This window comes from Anastrepha ludens, chromosome 4, assembly GCF_028408465.1.
Source record: "Anastrepha ludens isolate Willacy chromosome 4, idAnaLude1.1, whole genome shotgun sequence".
NCBI lineage: Eukaryota > Metazoa > Arthropoda > Insecta > Diptera > Tephritidae > Anastrepha > Anastrepha ludens.
Window position 1 is genome coordinate 123,111,101 of NC_071500.1, and position 19,909 is coordinate 123,131,009.

Genomic DNA, 19,909 nt, shown 5'->3' on the forward strand with positions numbered 1-19,909 from the left:
AAGTCGTTCTATTAATAGAAGAGTTTCTCTTAACAAAAAACTCAAATTAAATTGTACATAGCCATAATACATTTATTTAAAACAACGCAGATTTTAAAGACAATTTGTCACGCATACAAAGTTCTTTGAGTAATTCAATAAAAATTTGGTATTTTACTTTCTTCAAATGGGCATTTTGGTGCGTTATTATATCCAAAGCTAGGCAACACTGCAGTAGCGAGAGAGAGATTTGACTGCTGCAAGGAGAAGAACATCAACAAAAACCGCAATCGCGGGCAATGTAACCAGATGTTAAAAAAAAGTAAAGCTAAATTAAACTGAGTGAATTATTGAAGTAATTTTTAAGAAATGTATATTTTACAAAATTATAAACATAACATTTTAATTAGAACAGTCTAGAAAAATGTCAGGAGGGAAGAACAAAAACTCCGAGACTAAATAACAAAAAAATTCTAAATCAAGTTATGAAAATTGTAATCTTGCCATACTGGTGCTAATATGACGTCACTCATTGTCCAATTTGCTGAGAGCAAAGTAACGGTACCACCATAGGCGCCATCTCATTATTCTTTCCATCATGATTCAGAAGGTGTGGCCAACATCAGATTAAATGATTTTGAAGGAAAAACTGAGGTTGTATTGGTGAGATAATGTAGTTACTCACTCTTCATGTTACTGATATTGCAGACATACACCAAGGCGACTAGAATACTAAAAGTGGCGCCTTCCGAAAACCGTTACTTTATTTTTCGCCATTTTGACAAAGCTGACGTTATGCACCATAATAATACATACAAAACAAAGAAAAAGAAGGGAAATTACATGTTTGTAAAAATTCAGGTAATGGCTGGTAATATTGTAATTTGTTACATTTAAACTAAGCAAACTGATTAAAACAAGTACTGCAAAAATAGCTTTAAAATTTTAGTTTCTACATTTAACTTTCTTTTTTATTTACATTTTTTTCAAATGGCGGCAATAAAAACATTTCTGGCTATATTTTAAAAATTATTATTTTTTAAAATGCATTTAGAATACATACATACATACGTGCCATTCATGAGTATTTTAGCTGTAAGTGTATGTGAATACAATAAATCCATTCAAATTGTAATTTTTTTTACTAACAAATAAATAAATAATTAACGTGTTCACTTCTGTTAGGGATCTTCAGTTTTAAACCGACAAATATTTTTAAGAGGAGATTTTTCATTGTTTGCCATTACCGCCGAGGGGCGACCGCTATTAGAAAAAAAATTTTTGGTGTTTCATGTACGGAGATTTGAATCTACGTACTCCGAATGCTATCCAACTACAGCGGCCGCCTAACTTTTGTTTTTTTACAACAAAATATTATTTTTAATTGAAAAGTATGTGCTGCATTATTACTGTAAAGAGCCTCGCAATTAACGCTTACCACTAAAAGTTCCTCATGGGAAATTTATTGAAGATAATTGGTAGGCCAACGAGTTTGGGTTTTAGAATCTAATCAACCAAAGGTTAGACAGCAATCATGATTTGACGATTTGACCTCACTAACCTTCAACCAATGTAAGACCTAACAACTTTGTAATTGCTGTCGGTCGCTTTACATCAACATAAGAGCTGCTTCAATATTAGTATCGAATTGTCATCGGTCTATTTTCCAGAAATATATAATAATATTTTTCTAATAATTTTGCCTCATATGATTTCGAATCAGAAATCAATAATAAAACGGAACAATTTTATAATTTCATAAAGAATTTTGTGAAAAAATAAAAGGATAAAAACTATCAAAAACATTTAACCGTTATTTATTTATTTTTTGTTTCATTTTTTTTAAGTATGAAGATCTTATAAAAATATTTCTTTTTATACAATTAAATGCCATTCGCGATCGAAGGATCTCACTTTTTCTATCTATTATTAACGTCTTTTGATGAGTTTGGTAAAAATTCCTCTAATTCGGAATCTTCAATTTCACACAAGTGAACTGAGAGGTCGCTATTTGATCCATTTTTCGAGTGAAGATTTCTGAACACATAAATTTCTTCCGACTTGTCTAGAAATAGAAGAGCAAAAAGAAAACAAAAAATGGTTAAAAATACAACTTAAGAGTTTATGAAATGAAATCACAATTGGGGGACTGCAGAGTTTTTGCTTTTATATCAATAAATCTAGAAAAGCTCATATTTTAACTAAAATTTTATTCAAGATTATTAATGCCTATCAGATAATAAGTGTTTAATGTTGCATGCTAAAAATGCAAATTACTTCGAAAAAAAAATATCGCCTAGAAAACCAGATTTTTTGATTGATAAATACGAAATTGAGAGCATTCGACGAAAAAACAAACCAAACAAATATATATGTATTGCCATTTCAACACTTAAACTTATTCTTTAAATGTTTTATTTAAAACTTTATTCATTTGACTCTCGTGTATCGAAAATTCTTTTTTACTTCTTATTTACACTTACCACTTAGTTTTCTTCTGGGCAGCATTTCACTGGTGGCTTTCGAAAATACCTCAGTACTTGAACATTCACCTTCAGTTTCACTGGGTACATTAAATGGAGGCAAATATGAATCTGGATGCCGTAAGTATGCGTTACCTATTTGTGTTTTTTTTTCAAAATATATTATACAATACGTTTAATTGTGAAAATTGCAAATGGATAAATAATATTTAATACAAAAACAAAAAAGTTCAATTTTCATTCTTAACTATTAAGTTTGCACTTACATGAGTTCATAGGATCATATGTTGAAGGCACTGTAAAATAAAAATGGCCATTGTTAGAAATGTGAAAAATAGCCAGTTATTAAAAAAAATTAAATGGCTGTAATACAGTTTTTTGTATACTATTTATTTACTTTTAAAACTAAACTTATAGTTTAAAATTATACACTGAGGTCAAAACACAATTTCGCTTTTGAATCAATGAAAGTTTTTGCAAAACATAAAGTCTCTTGTACTATATATCACAACGCCCTGGAACTCATATCAAATGGATGCGGGAATATTTCGCCAACTCGTTAAGAGATGCCCGGCATTTGCGAGCAATTATGGAATTAGTGACAACCCCACCAAGAGCTTTAATCGCCGCTTAGTTATCAGAGTAAATATAGATTTCTCTAAAGGTAGCCACATTTTTGCCTAACCTGATAGTTACCTCACTAATGGCCAGAATTTCAGACTGAAATAAGCCACAGTGATTAGGAAGACGAGCCAAAACGCTTACTCTTGGATTCTTACAGTAGACGGCAAAGCCAACTTTAACGTGCAGCTTTGAGTCATCAGGCATATTGTTAATCCGCTCATGTCTAACTGGAATTCAAGTACTAAATAACTGATTAGAATATGCATTAGTTTTGCGAGTATCCGGTTCTAGAGTGCAACAGGCACCAGACCCTCAGTTGGTGTTCAATGCAGAATATGAAGAAGACTTCCCAACTCCCGTTAGGTTAGGTTAGGTTATTGTGGAAGCCGGTTTAAAATAGCCGACTCACTTCGACCTTGTAAGTCCGTTGTGTAATACTGTGCTTATTGATCATTGGAACCATTAAGACGCTCTTATGAAGCGTAGCATAGGTTTTATCCCAAGACTGGATAGTTCCGTAAGAGAGTCAAAACAGTGGTTTCCTAACAACCGTGCTCTACTCCTAGCTAAAGCTGGGCACTTACAGAGGAAATGTGCTTTTGTTTCTACCTTTTCTTTGTCTCTACATCTTCTGTAGTATTCATCAGAAAATACTCCTAGCCTAGAAGAGTGCCTACCCAACAGCCAATGACTGGTAACACAAGCCACGACCTTCGAGATATTCTCGCGTGAGAGGTTGAGCGAACTTTTTTTTAACTAAAAGGTTCTCCAATAACAGGTGTTATTTATTGCTATCGAGAGATGATTAACGATTTTTTATGGCCGGAATTGGATGGTATTGATCTTGACAACGTTTATTTTCAACAAGACGGCGCCACGTGCCACACAAGAAACGAAACCATTGATCTTTTACGGGAAAATCTTCCGGACCATGTTATCTCTCGAAGAGGTGATCACAATTGGCCACCGAGATCGTGTGATTTAACACCTTGTGACTTTTTTCTTTGGGACCGCGTGAAAGAGAAGGTCTACGCCAACAGCCCAGGGTCGATTCAAAGATGGAATTCGTCAGGCTATCGAGGACATAGGGCAGCCACTTTGCAATTCGGTTATTGGATATTGTCCTGTAAGGGTGGTCGTGGTGGTCATTTGCTTGATGTTATTTTCCACTATTAACGACATACCTTCCTTTTTACAATATATTGAAATAAACATTCGATCAATAATATTAAAAAATAGCATTTTTCTTTGAATATCAAAATAACACCTCTTATTGGAAAACCCTTTATTTGCGGCTAAATTAGCTTGGTTATAACACAAGTATTTTCTTCTCTCCATGACCTATGGCCCGCTGGAGAATATTATTTTTTATCCTTAATTTGCGAGTTCTGCAATATTAATTCCAATATTGCCTTTGTTTTCAAGCAGTGGAATATTAGTAACTTTTCAGGCTAGTTCATCGGCCTTGCAATATCCTTCAATATATCTATGTCCCGGAACCGATATAATACCGGCACCTATATCCTCTGTTACCAACAAAAAAGAAAATTGGAACAGTGAATCGTGAAGAAAAAACGAAAAAATAAAGATTCTATCATAAATAGCCTTCCATGCATTAATTAGGTTCAATGCAGAGTGTTTGAGTGGTTCTATAAATAACGGACCAAAATGATCTCATTATTCACTACGTAACCGGACTGGTTTTTTCATTGCCTCTGCCTCATTGTTTCAAAAAATACAATATTTTCAAAAATGAAAATAAGTAAACTTTTCTTGAGAATTTGTTTTTTGTCTAGGATAGATAGATTCTTTGAGTTTGTTTATAACATCCATGTATGTGTTTACCTGGATTTGTAATGAAGTCTTCATTCTCAAACTTAATTTGGGGGCTCAGTCTTGAAACATCGTCATTATTAATAAGCGGCAGTTCGAAAGGACGCATACAACTCTCTAGCTCGGAGTCGATGCACTCGGATGTTAAGTCTTCATTTAAAGTCACAATATCTCGTGTAGGATCAACACCGACGCACATATCTGGTATAAATGAAAATTATTAGTTTCGTGTTTTTTATAATTTATTTACAATTATGAAAATTTATTTTTTAAACTTACTTTGTACTGCATAGGTACGCATTGGCTTAGATTCATTGCTATCATTACTATGGAAGCTCGACGAATCAGCAATTTCGGCACCAGGTACCTCAGTAATATCCGGTAATGGATTATGGCTTTTTCGTACCCAATCCGAACAGTCCCAATGATATTGACCGTGGTTCACCGGTGGATAATCGGTGTAAGGTGAGTGACATACATTTGGCACCGTTACTTGTATCATTTTGCTACAACCGGTTTTTAAAGCGGTATAATCGATTTTTTCTAGATGAATATAAATTCTATATTTTAATTTATACAATATTAAAAATATATTATTAAATTATCTTAATTTATTTAAAGCCTATAACGATATATTTTTTACGATTTGTATTATTTTGCAATTTGGTGGTTTGAATGTAAAATTTCAATCAGAATGTAAACAAATAAACTAGGTAACAACAAAAAACCAGGTCACTTTTACATTAAAAACATCAAATCGCAAGAAAAAAAAGGAAAAGATAAAAAATATTCCAGTAACTTCACTTTGTATAGCCTTTGAAATTGATATGGAAAATTATGGCAGCCCACCCCTTTTGATAAAAGCCATAAATCGAAAAAAGATAACTAGTTAGTTTTTTAACTACGAGTTTTTTGTTAAGATACATTTTATCGAAGTATATACGACTCACCATTGTTAAGCTTATTCTCACTAAATGTCTTCAAATGCATTTGCTCGGCCCAGTCGCGTTTTTGTATAGGATCAGAATCGTTTAGATTTACATGCTCATTGTTGCGATTGATTTTTTGATATTCGAATGGAATGTTTTCTAGTTCATCGCCCGCCGATCCGTAGCTGCGCAATATGTCTAAATTATTCACGAAGGTTGTGTGACCGGAATATAAATTATCATTTGTCGATGCCGTGTAACTCATTGGACGCTGATTTATCTCCAAATTACTCATCTTAGCGATATTCTTGGCATACTTCTCCTTACAGACGAGAGAATTCAAATTATCTCCTTTGTACGGATCTTTATTGGTTGAATTTTGGCCACTTGAATTGCTGCTCTTCCGAATGACTATACAACAGAAGGCAACAAGTATAACAATAATAATGAACACTATGCCCACAACAATGCCTGCTAGCTGCTCCATTGACAGATTCTTTAACTTGGTAGAAATCGAATTGGAATATAGTGGATCGCCACAACTAGCGCCTGTGAGGTAAGATGGGCAAATACACCGAAAACTGCCCGCTTCATTGATGCAGGTGGCGCCATTGCCACACGGATGATTATCACATTCATTCACATCGATTTCACAAGTGGGTCCCGTATAGCCACGACACATGCAATGAGGCGTGCCGTCACCCTCCTCGCAAACTCCTCCATTCTTACATGGATTGGGTGAACAGTATTTGCCATATTCACAGCGTCGGCCCGATAAATGCAGTGGACACGCGCAGCTGTAATTGCCCAGCTTGTGCATTTCACATCGTCCACCAAACAGACAGGGCGCTGAGGCACACGGATCCATATCCATCTCACACATTTGGCCAGTGAAGCGTGCATGACAAGTGCACTTGAATTTATTCTCACCCAAATCAATGCAGATGCCCCCGTTGAGACAAGGCTGTGCGCCACAAATTCCCAATTGTACAAGCACACTCGCTGGATCACAAGTTAACTCGACGTTTGTGAAGCGTTTCAGAGCCGCCACCGAGCTACCACCCGATATATACAGCGGTAGTGGTTCAAGTGCAATTTTAATATCTGACATGCAACCGATGAAGCCCTTTTGTATATCTTCGAAACCGATTATGGAGGGATGTGGTTTTACTTCGGCCCCCACGAAAATATCATTCGATTGTATGTTGAGAATACCGTTGACACCCGGCGCGCTACCCTGCGACACATGCTTATTGTCCACGGTCAGTTTGGCGCTGTTCAGTATACGTTCCAGCGTGATAGTATGCCATTCGCCGTCAGCGATGTAAATGCTTGATACACATATTTTGCCCTCGCCCGAACCCAGCTCGAAGCGATATTGCACGGCGCCATTAAAGATCTCCAATGTGTGATAATCGATGCGTCCGCTTGAGAAAAGCAACGTGCCCGTTTGCTGCACGGTGCGTATCTTCAACGAATAGACAAACTCTTGCTCCAGTATAGTTTTCGCTGCGGCCTTATTGATTTTATAATGAGCATAGCTCTTACCGCTAAAAGATACCGAATTAAATCGTGAGCTGCAATTACCGTGCTGACATTTTGTTAAAGTCGATTTGCTTTCGCAGGAGTGACCCGTATAACCTTGCGGACAAATACACTGGTAGCCGATAGTTGTGTTGGCAGGCCAGCATGTTTTCTCCGGCGGGCACGGATCCGACGAGCAAGCATTGATCGGCTCATTGCAGATGCGACCGCCGTAACCTTGCTTGCATTGGCATTCATTGGCATGCTTGTAAGTGGGCGACGCGAAGCTGGCCACATCTGTTGAGTACGTATTCAGTTGGCGCTTATTGAGACGTATGCGATTGAAGCACTCGCCTTGCGCGCAAATATTACGCGCGCAGGTGAGTGTCAGTATCTCTTCAACAACCAGATTGGTAGCATCTTCAATGTCATCTATGAAATTCACCAGCACAGCACGCACTTCGGTTGTGGTGAAATACTCCTCGGAGCTGGGCGTAATTTGTTGCTTACGTACGGCAAATAAAACATTTAAATTATCTGCAGCCGTAGGTTCTTGGCGCTTACTTCGCTCCAACATAACACTTTCCGAGTCGTGTGGCTCCTTGTATGTGGGATAGCTGGAGACTATTTGTATTGCGATTATGGTGATGTCCTTCTGACGACAGCGCAATATAGCGCGCAATGCGCGTATGAAACCTTTGCGATGACTCAGAATAAATGCTTCGGGTGTAACTTTGCGAAAACTTATAACGACTGCGTTACGTGTCATATCGCCCGTTATTAGCTCAACATTCAGTTTAACAATTGCGTGTGCCGTGAACTTACCATCTGTGACTGTTACATTGATGCGATACATGCCAACATCGAGATTGCTGATTGCATATAGCGATCCGTTATTTTGGGATATGTTAAAGAGTTGTTTGGTCACGAACGCCTCACCGTTGGTGGGTGTCAGTGCGAATAACAAATTGTCATATTTGTCCTGATCGCTGGCGTGCACACGTCCTAGAAAACCGCCTATATAGTCATCGTCATAAGATTTCACTGTTACCTCCAAAGGCGTTATGACGGGCGGATATTGACTCTCCTCGATAATGCGTACATGCACCCAAGCATCCGAATAGAGCGGTGGGGTACCGTTGTCGAAGACGCGCACTTGCAGCGTGTATATATCGCAGATTTTGTGATTAAAATGTGCCGCAGTGCGTAGCAAGCCATCTTGTTCGATGCGAAAGAACCCACCATCGTTTCCGCTGCGCAGATCGAACGTATAGGGCGCTGCATTAGGCGCATCATCGGCGTCGGTGATTTCGAAAAGCAGCACGTTGTAGCCTAACTGTTTATTCTCCTGCAACACCACACTGTAATTTTGCTGGCGGAAGAGCGGCGGATTGTCATTCACATCTAATATGTCCACATAGATGCGCACGTAGTTGCACAGCTCGGGGACGCCATTGTCGCATGCCTTTACTTCCAGCAAATAATTTGCATTTAACTCACGATCGAGTGCGTTTATGACAATTATCTGACCGGAGAAGTCTTCAATGGCGAATTGATTTAAGTGATCGCCACGCTCAATGTTATAACGTATAATGCCATTTTGTCCCGCATCCGCGTCGGTAGCCAATACTTGCAGTATCTTTTGCATTTTGGGCGCGTCTTCACGCACCTTCGCACGGTACATGTTCTGCGTAAATTTCGGCCGATTATCATTCACATCCAATACGGATATATTTACGGATGCAATGTTACTGAGCGGCGGAGTGCCACCGTCGATCGCTTGCACCGTTAGAAAGTATGCCTTTGTGCGTTCGTAGTCCAATTCATCATTCACAAATATGCTGCCCGTCTTTGAATCGATACTAAATTTGTTATGCTCATTACCACCTACAATGAAATACAGGACATCTGCATTGACGCCGATATCCTTCGAGGTTGCGAAAATGCGCACAACTTCTGAATTTTGTGTGGCATTCTCGTACACATACGTCCTATACTCCTTTGTGCTGAATTCTGGTGGGTTATCGTTAATATCGAGTACGTTGATTATGAGCCTTGTTATCGATAACAGTTTCGGATTGCCACAGTCTACGGCTTTAATGGAAATATTGAATATTGAAATGCTTTCACGATCTAGACTCTTCGAGAGCTTTATAATGCCACTGGAATGCGATATACTAAAAATTGACTGCTCTTCGACAAAGGAGTAAATAACCTTTCGATTCATGCCGAAATCTTTATCAGTCGCATGCACTTTGGTCACGATAGTGCCGACAGGCGCATCCTCTGGTATGCTAACAATATACTGCGCCATAGAGAACTCTGGTCGGTTGTCGTTGAGATCATTGACATTGATAATTAACTCTGAAGTGCATTGCTGTAACAGTTCTTGACCATCTTGCACATGCGCTGTTAATAAATATTTGGCATGTATTTCTCGGTCAATCGATTTGGCTACCCGCAAGGTGCCGGTATCTTTTTCGATAAAGAAATCGTCCGAGCGATTACCCGTCAAATAGTAACGCAGTTGGCTGCTCGCATTCTCATCTATATCCAACGCCTCGATTTGAATTAGTGGGGTGCCCGTCATTACTGATTCATTTATTTTCAAATTGTAACGTGGTGTCATGCAAATTGGCACATTATCATTCACGTCTTGCACCGTTATAGCAACCTCTGTGGTGGACACGAACTTTCCATCCGTTACAAGTACATTTAAGTAATACGCTGGTATTGCCTCTCTATCCAACGGTTTAGCTACAAAGAGTTCGCCGGTTTTGCCAATTTGGAATTGAGAAAACTTATCACCACTCATTATGTAATAGCTGGTTATGCTTTTCTCGGCATCAAGATCGGTTATTAGGAAATATTTCAATATGGTGCCGGGCAGCGCATTCTCATTTACTGATATTTCGAATTTGTCCTGATTGAATACGGAAGGATTGTCATTGTAATCGATGATTTTGATGGTCACAGGTACTTTAGAAACATGTTTCGGTTGACCGTTGTCGGTGGCCAGCACATTGAAGTGGTATTCTGATTGGGTTTCCCGATCCAAAGTGCTCAGCAATGTGATCCAACCTGTGTAGATATCGATATCGAAAACATTCGATGCGGTATTTGTTTCATCCTCCAAATAATAACGTATATCACCATTCGAACCCGTATCTATGTCCGTAGCCGTGACTTTGATAATCGAAGCGACTTTGTCAATGTTTTCGCCAACATTAACATTATATTCGCGACTATCGAACTTAGGTGAATTATCGTTTTCATCCAGCACATGGAGGTAGATTTCACAAAATGTGAATAAAGGCGGGATTGTTTCCGTTTCAGCCATGGCAATCATATAGTGAACATCGTTCAACTCCCGGTCGAGCGTCTGCATGAGGATCACCTCACCAAGTTCGGAAATTGAAAATTTTCGACTTTCAATGGGTATTGAAAATTTCACAGAGTAATTTCCGGATATACGAAGTTTTGTTAAAACTGAACCTGGTGGCGTCGATTCTAAAACGTGCAGCTCAAAAGAATTCTTCTCGAATTCAGGCATTGTAACATCGGGACTGATGAACTGTATTGTAACAGGTACATCAATATGAAATTGTGGACTTCCACCATCCATGGCGCGTACAAAAAATTGCGCAACGTTATTGGCAAGATCTGTTACAGGTCTCATAAGGCTCAAACTGCCATCGATCTCGTTGATCGTGAATATGTCTTTGTAAGTTTCAGATACTGTCGATTCATCGATTGTGTACGTTAGGCCCGCATTGTCATTATCATCCATATCGAAAGCTTTTACCTTTAAAAAAAATCAAAATTTATGAGTAAAAAGCAAATAAACGAGGAAAACGACGTATTAAAATAAAAAAGTAAATAAATAATTGGCGCGTACACTTCTGTTAGGTGTTTGGCCGAGATCCTCCTTCTATTCGTGGCGTGCGTCTTGATGTTGTCCTACAAATGGAGGAACCTACAGTTTTAAGTTGATTCCGAATGGCAAATGCTCTTTTATAAGAGCTTTTCCGTGGCAGAAATACACTCCGAAGGTCGCCGTTGCCGGCAGAGAGGCAATAGGTATTAGAAAAACCTGTTTCATGCCCGGAGATTCGAACCTACGCACTCCTCAATAGCAGTCACGCACCAGTCCATTCCGCTACTTCGCTTTTGCTTGCTTATAGGATATTTATTCACAATGAAGCGAGAAGTAGCTTCAACTACCTGGGGAGGACATCGATGTCCTCGCCCAGTTCTTTGAAGCCTTGTTAATCTTATGTAGGTATGGACATAGCAGCTATTGAAATGGAAATGAAGTCGAATGTGCCATGATTTTCAAGATAATTCAAAGTGTAACAAACAACTGATTGCTTATGTCGAGCTAATCATTTAATAACAATTCTAGTTAAGACAGTGATATTAATCTCACAGATACATACATATGCCACATCGTAATTCGATTCTCATGCAATCTCGCTATAGGCTTGATCAACAAGGGAGGTACGTACCTAATTCACCTACTACCAGGTTATTTTAACCTTTCCGAGTTATATGTTTCGTGCTCAGTGTCGTCGGAAATTTTTTTTTAAACAGGAGTAAAGCCATGTCAAGTGATCCTCGAAAATTTCACTAAGTCACGGATTTTAGGGCAAGATGTCTCGTTGTGTAGTCAAAGTCATGTTAACGCTATTCTATAAATATTTCGCGCAAATTCCAATTTTAGCAATTGTTATTAACAATCAAAGTTTTAAGCAAGATTAAATTGAAAAATTAATTACTCCAAAACTACAATAGATAATGACGTGAAATTTTGCATACCATTCAAGTATTGTCTGTACTATTTTTCAAGTGTTAATAACTCTTTTTATTGTGACAAATAGATAAATAAATAATAACTTTTTGTACTCAGTTGCATTTTTTCATGTTTTCTTCACGCTGTTAAACAATCGGACTTACGCATAATTGTGCGGAAAACGCTTACCTTCAATAATCTGAAAATAGAATTTTGTACTTTTACTTCATTTCCGAGATATTGACTGTTTTGTGACTTGATGCGCTCGACGGTGGCATTGCTGCCATCGGCTGATCGGACGCGCGGCGGCTTGAGGGACCGCGCAAACTGAAGCAGCGTACTACTAATTTCATTAAAAAATTATATTGTATTAAAAGTCCGAAAGATTCCAACTATAGTACATTTTGAAAAATGAAAAGTACACTTGAAAAATAGTACATACAATACTTGAATGGTATGCAAAATTTCACGTCATTATCTATTGTAGTTTTGGAGTAATTAATTTTTCAATTTAATCTTGCTTAAAACTTTGATTGTTAATAACAATTGCTAAAATTGGAATTTGCGCGAAATATTTATAGAATAGCGTTAACATGACTTTGACTACACAACGAGACATCTTGCCCTAAAATCCGTGACTTAGTGAAATTTTCGAGGATCACTTGACATGGCTTTACTCACAGAAGACATTGAAAGAAGAACAAAGAACAGAAGATATTTCATTTATTAACGTGTCCGAACCACTAGTCCGAAGATCAATAATTAAATTCCAAACTTTTTTCCAACAGCGGTGGTAGTTCAGGAAAATTCCGGCTTCTCTAAAATGTAACAGCTTCTCACAATCGCACTTAAGAACTGCAAATCTATTTTATGTGTAGTAAAATGCAGACGCCCACCACAAATTGAATAAGGAGCAGAGAAAGTTGCACGGGAGAATTTTGGAAGACTTATTAATTTCAGTTCTAAGACCTTGAGTTTTTGTAACTTGTAAAGCTCAGTATTGCCTTTAAACGTTGAAATTATTTAACGAAACTATTATTTACCTTTAAAAGTGTTGTATTAGTTGGTGTATTGACTTTAACAACAAGTTTGTACTCCTTAACCATGAAGCGTGGGCTGTTGTCGTTCACATCTTCAATTTTAATTTTCAATAGCGCAAAATCCGCTTTGCCACCTTCATCGGAGACCCTTACTAATACGTCATAGAAAGCACGTTGCTCCCGATCAAATGCTACCTTTGTTATAATCGATCCATTCCCGCTATCGATTTCAAAATACTCTTTGAATTCTTTCGAGACCAGGTCATAAGTGAGTTTCGCAAATCGGCCGAAGTCGGCGTCATATGCTTGAAGCTTTCGAAAGAAAAAAAAATGTATTAAAAATTAAAAGAGATAAATTAAAAAGCAATCTAGTAAATTTTTTTATGCAAACCTACCAAAACAATATGTTTTCCAGCAGACTCATTTTCCTTCACTTTCGCCTCATAGACTGATTTCAGGAATTTGGGTGCATGATTATTTTCCGGCATGAGTATAATCTTAACTCTGGCATAAGTCGTATGAACGCCATCACTGGCAGAGACGTTTAACAAAGTCTGGTGATGGTCAGTGAAATTTTGCATATTTTGCAATGTTATAATCCCGTTATTTTCGTTAATTGTAAACGTTTGCAACTCATTGCCATCGATAATTCGATACTTAAGTCTGTCGTTATCCTCGTGATCGGGATCGTAGGCTTTTGCATTGATTACAAATTGACCGCGCTGAGCATTCACTGATAAACGGCATGAGAAGGAAGCTTCCGTAAATTTGGGGAAATTGTCGTTCAGATCTTTTACCGTAATCCATATATTTGCTCTTGAACTTAATGATGGTGTGCCATGGTCTTTCACAACCAAAATAATGTGATGAAGGGTACTTTCCTCGGCGTCTAAATTACTTTTCAAATAGAGATATCCCTCTGTCATGTCAATGTAAAATAATTCAGATTTATTTTTGCCATCGACACTATCAATGAAATACGATAAATCACTATTTGCATTCGCGTCACAATCCGAAGCGTTAACTTTCATAATTTGTGAGCCAATCACCAAATTCTCAGATATGGTAATATTGTAATTGTCTTGTTCGATCTCTGGATAACAATCGTTAGCATCTTCGACAACTATTGACACCGTTACCTCGGCATAGATGCCTGATAAGGAATCAGTTGCACGCACCATGAATTCGTGGCTTTGCTTTGTTTCATAATCCAACTCATTTACGATATAAATAACGCCTAAATAAAAGAGAAAACCGTAAATTCAAATAATTTCTCTATTACTTCCATAAATATATGTGGAATTCGTTTTCAGCCTACCAGTTCTATAGTCTATTTCAAATACTTCATCCTCATTTCCGCTGGATATTGTGTAAATTAACTTTCGTTTAAGTGGACTTTCGGCCTGTATTGCTATGGAGAGCGCTGAGAACAATTCTGCATTTTCTTTAACGACATCGGAGTAGAATTGTTTGTCGAAAGTTGGCATTGAGCGATCAACAACCTGTAAAAAAGTTAAAAAAAAATGATTGTACTCACACTGAATGAAAATAATCCATACATAAAATATAAATAAAACAGAAATAATGTGACCGTTTAATTGGTTTGCAATTATTTTTATAACATAGCTCAGGGAGAGAGGTCGCTTGAACAGAGGATAAGTGATGTTTTCATATGAGAGATGTATTCGTTTTGTGCAATGTTATGTGTGGTCTATGCACTTATATGGCATGGAATGTTGGACATTCAAAGTCCAAAGACACACATGAAGAGACTCCAGGCCTTCGAAATGTGGATTTTTACGTGAATTTTGAAAATTCCGTGGACCGATCTGGAACATCGAGGTTCTACGACGAGTTAATCGAGACCGTGAACTTCTACAAACAATAAAACGTCGCAAGACAGATTATTTTGGACACATAATGATAAACACCAAATACCCCACGTTACAATTAATATTGGAAGGAAACATTGAAGGGAAACGATGCGTTGGCTATTTTCATAGCCAGTCAAAGAAATATGAAAATAATATCTCCCACATTATTATTTTCATATTTATTTGGAAACTACATTTCTTAGTATTGGATTCTTAATTTTCTACTGCATAATAAATTTATCAATGGCTACCGATTCTACCGATCCGTTCCCGAAAAGTAATACACGCAAATTTTTCGCCTGATTTCAATGAAGTGCCGCGCAAAAACAAAAAAAAAAAAAATTCACTTCTGAATGCTTCATGTGCACAAGTTCTGAGATTTTAATTAATTTAATCAATAAAATCTTGTAACAAAAAGTCATTTAATTTAATTTTATAAATTGTACATATATACAGTTATTCTATGAAATAATAGAACTTCCAAATTTAATATTCACTGTTTTCTATATTATGTATCTAAGAAAATATTCCACTCACCTTTATGTTAACCGCCGCATCCGTGGAACAAGGTGAGATCGCACCATCATAGGCGGCGATAATCAAATCGTAAACTCTCGTACTACCATCAATACCTTGTTTGAGCACTAATTCGCCCGACTTGCGATCCACTTTGAACAGCTCGCCATTTCCTTTTTTCATTTCGTATCGCACCTCACCACTTTCATAGCTGTCCAGGTCCACTGCTTTAACCTTGGTTATCACGGTACCTTTGGCGTCATCAACCGATAGTGTGGCATAATATGGCAAATTAACGAATATAGGACAATTATCATTCACATCGAGTATGGAAATTTCGACACGCACAACCGCACGTCGCATTTGCTTGAATTTCTCATATAACAGTAAAGAACGCGCTTCCACCACTATTGTGTATGTATCTTGGCTTTCGCGGTCAAAGGGTAAACCCGTCGTTTTGATGGCACCCGATGTTTTGCCGATGACAAACATTTTTGTGGGACTTAAAATCGCGAATTCGATATTTTCATGCAGTAGATTGCCAATAACATTAACCAATCCGACTGTGACGATCTTGGAAGAATTTTCGATTGTAGAAAATGTGTAAAATGTTTTTTGGAATAAAAAGCCAGGTGTGGATAAGGTTTCAATATTTATGTCAATTTGTGCAATTGCCGAATATAGACCATCCGAAGCTCTAATATGTAACGTATAAAAAGTATCCAAATGCGCTACATCTCTAAAAAAATATAAAAAATATATTTTTTTACATAAATTTGTAAATAAGTACCAGTTTTTTGCAGTTTAAAAACAATTAAAAAATATGAATTTCCATAAACTAAAATTTCATCGCAATAAACTTATATTTTTAAATAACATATTAATACAATGCACTAAAATATAATTATTTTTAAACTTTACCTGGTCGTTACGATGCCTGTTGTAGCATCAATCTCGAAACAGTCGTCTGCATTTCCGTCAATAATGTCATATCGTATCTTGGTATTTTCATCCAAATCTGCATCGGTTGCATTTACTACGGCTAATATGATATTTTCATATGTAGGTTGATACAGGGTGACATTCATGTAGTTTTTTACGAAAACCGGAGGGCAATCATTGATATTTTCAACATCGATATGTATAGTTGAGTGATATTTGGCATATAATTTTGGTGCGCCCAAATCGTTGATCTAATTGAAAGAGATAATAGTAAATAAAACATAATTAATATTTTTTGTTTTGCTTTGTTCCTCTCTCGAGCTTTGGGATTTATATTACTTTATTTATATACATAAATAGTATACAACCCGCGACAACTGATAGCATATCACACATCACCTTGACCAAATTTGATAATTTTTTTCCTTTTTTTATGTTTTTATTTCTATAAAAGAACCGCTAGGCGCCCTTGCTAGGTCCTAGCAGATGACATCTTTCTTCTGTCCCACAACTATCTTGACATGACATCGACGATTCAATCAGTGCGGGTAGCAGCTGAGAAAACCGGCTTGAATATCAATATCCAGAAAACCAAAGTTATGCGTATAAACACAAGAAATACGCAATATTTCTCAGTTGATGGTATCGATATCGAAGATGTGCAATCTTTCTGCTATTTAGGCGGCGTTATATCGATCTCTGGAGCTTCGAGCGATGATAGCAAAAGCCGAATAAAGAAAGCTGTCGTGGCATTTGGTTCTCTACAATCAATTTCGAACGCCGCATCATTTCACAATATTGCGCACAATATTGCGAATTTTTAAATCTAATGTAAAGTCGACTTTGCTTTATGGTTGTGAAAGATGGAATGCGACAAAAAATTCTAAAAATATTTTGGCCAAATATTATCTCGAATGCTGACTTATGGGCAAGAACCCAGCAGAAACCAATACTATTAGAGATGCGAAAGAGAAAATGGGACTGGATTGACCATGTTCTGCGCAGAGGAAATGGTGACTTAACAAGGGCCGCCATTGACTGGCAACCCTAAGGAAGTCGAAACGTGGAAGGCCAGCGAATACAGGCGTCCCTCGTATAACACGGTTAATTCGTACCGTGCTATATCGAAACCGTGTTATACGAAACAAGGTATACCGTGTAGTATCGATACCTTGTCTTGTGTTATATCGAAACGGTGTTATACGAAACCTTGAAATAATATAAATAAAGGCAATGTGTATCGTGTTATATCGACACCAAATCTTAAGGTGTAAAATTTTATGATAGCTGAAATTTCGATCCAAATACTATATAAATGAAAAAGGAAGTTACCTTGAAGTTTTTATTAAGAAAACTTTATCAACTTCATTTACAAAGGACAAAACGCATATGTACTTTCACTTCTCAAAACGAAATGAGATATTTTTGACGTGATAACGTTTTATAATTCGATTTAGCCGGCTGCACGCACCAAAAAATGCGTCGTTATCTTGCTCAATCGTCGTTATCTTGCTCATTCATCGTTATCTTGCTCATGCGTCGTTACCTTGCTTGAACTGCAAAGTTGGTTTACTGACGATAGTTTAACGTGACAGTGTCATATGAAAATACTGATGTAATGGTTGCAATTTTCAAAACAAAATTTTAATTTTATTTGTTTGATAGATATTTTGTATGGATATAGAGAAGGAGGTAAATGGAATCGCAATGGAATAGGTCAACTTACATTTACACAAACGTGAAAAATGACGAAACATTTATCAAATTCATGAAAGATATGTTCAATTTCGATTGTGCATCATACGTTAATAAGTCAACAACACTAAGAGGCAACATCATCGATTTGCCTTTTTCAAGACGCTACGAGTGGGACGTTAAACGTTTGTTTCGCAGATTTGTCCGCTAGCTCGTTGCCTGTTATTCCCATATGACCTGGTATCCATATTAGTTTAATTTCGTTCTGTGTATTTGTTCTTCCCATTACATATCGGTGCGCTTCACTGTTTCTATTTGTTAGCGATTTTAGCACACTCAAGCTGTCCGAGAATATGACGGTCCGTTTGTTGTTTTTGGCAGCGTGGTGGACGGCGAAACTAATTGCTGCTAGTTCGGCATTGAAAATACCAGCATTTGGTGGAAGAAGAGCTTGATGGATTGTTTGGAAGGTTCCGTCCTTCCGTTGTTCTACAACAGCATAAGATGGTGATTCTTCGAGTAAAGAGCCATCAGTATAATAAAAAATATCAGCTTTGCAGTTTGCTTTATATGTTAAGAATATCTTGTTGTAAGCTTCTTGTGAGGTGTTATTTTTGTGGAAGGTGTTTAGTGAAATATCTATTGAAATGTTTTTGTTTGTCTTAAATGTGTCTGGTGGTTTAGGTGGTATTGGCGTATGCGTATCCAGTAGGTATTTAGATATAGCCGAAATGCTGCAGGTGCTTCTATAGCTCTGACTAACCGGGTTTCGGCTGGTTATGCATTTCCAAAAGTCGTTATGTAGGGGATGCGACATCGTTGTGATTGATTTTGCCGCCAGCTTTGCGGATCGACTTCGGAGTAGCCATTGAAAGTCGTTGTATCGCGCTTCGACTCTTACAGCTTCTGTTGGTGTTGCCATTAGTAATCCAGCTGCTATTCTAAAACAGTGATTAAACGCTGTATTTATTTTGTTTTTATTATTTTCAGAGGTGTATCCGTAGAGGCTGATACAGTGTTGTGTTACTCCTTCAGTTAGTGACCGGCAAATGTCAAGTGCTGTTTCGATATGAGGACCCTTTTTCCTTGAACATATAACTTTGAGTAAGTTCTGTACTTTACTAAGTTTTGTTGTGATTGTTTTTATGTGCTCATTCCATAGAAGATTCCTTGTGAAGGTTATACCCAAGATTCTCATTTTGGTTTTCAATTCGACGCGTTTGTTTCTCAGTGTGATAGATGTTGCGTTACAGTTTCTCTTTCGGCAAAGGTGCAAAGCTTCAGTTTTGTCGGCTGGAATTACTGCTCCCGTTTTTTTCGACCATTCGTGTATTCTTTTGTCAATGGCGTTGAGGCTTTGTGATACGTTCTCTTGAGTACCTGAAGACAATGCGAAGATGTTATCTGCATAGATGCCAATGAAGTCAATTCCACTTATCCCTTTTAATGTTTTTGACAGTGTATTTGTGTAAGCATTAAAAAGAAATACTGAGAATGGGGAGCCTTGCGGAATTCCATTATCTAGTATGTAATTTTGAGATAGGTAACCATCTACTTTCACGCAGATTCTTCTGTGCGAGAGAAAGGATGATGCTAATTTCAAAACTGCTTTGGGTATGCCCCAATCGTGTAGCTCCTTTATTACAACTGTTGATACTACCCTGTCGAATGCTTTTTC

The 19,909-nt window shown here is 37.4% G+C and overlaps 1 protein-coding gene across 1 annotated transcript in view; it reads right to left on the minus strand.

The window, feature by feature from the left end:
* Positions 1-1,777: 1,777 nt before the first annotated feature.
* The window catches only part of LOC128860964 (fat-like cadherin-related tumor suppressor homolog), a 70,826-nt gene continuing 52,694 nt past the window's right edge, over positions 1,778-19,909 (minus strand). Inside the window, exons 12-22 of the mRNA XM_054098786.1 lie at positions 16,516-16,787; positions 15,616-16,333; positions 14,523-14,706; positions 13,600-14,441; positions 13,208-13,516; positions 5,870-11,177; positions 5,199-5,462; positions 4,932-5,120; positions 2,729-2,758; positions 2,463-2,597; positions 1,778-2,044 (exon numbers count right to left, since the gene is read on the minus strand). Of these exons, the coding sequence (XP_053954761.1) occupies positions 1,899-2,044; positions 2,463-2,597; positions 2,729-2,758; positions 4,932-5,120; positions 5,199-5,462; positions 5,870-11,177; positions 13,208-13,516; positions 13,600-14,441; positions 14,523-14,706; positions 15,616-16,333; positions 16,516-16,787 (8,397 nt within the window). The 3' untranslated portion in view covers positions 1,778-1,898. The remainder of the gene's footprint in view (positions 2,045-2,462; positions 2,598-2,728; positions 2,759-4,931; positions 5,121-5,198; positions 5,463-5,869; positions 11,178-13,207; positions 13,517-13,599; positions 14,442-14,522; positions 14,707-15,615; positions 16,334-16,515; positions 16,788-19,909) is intronic.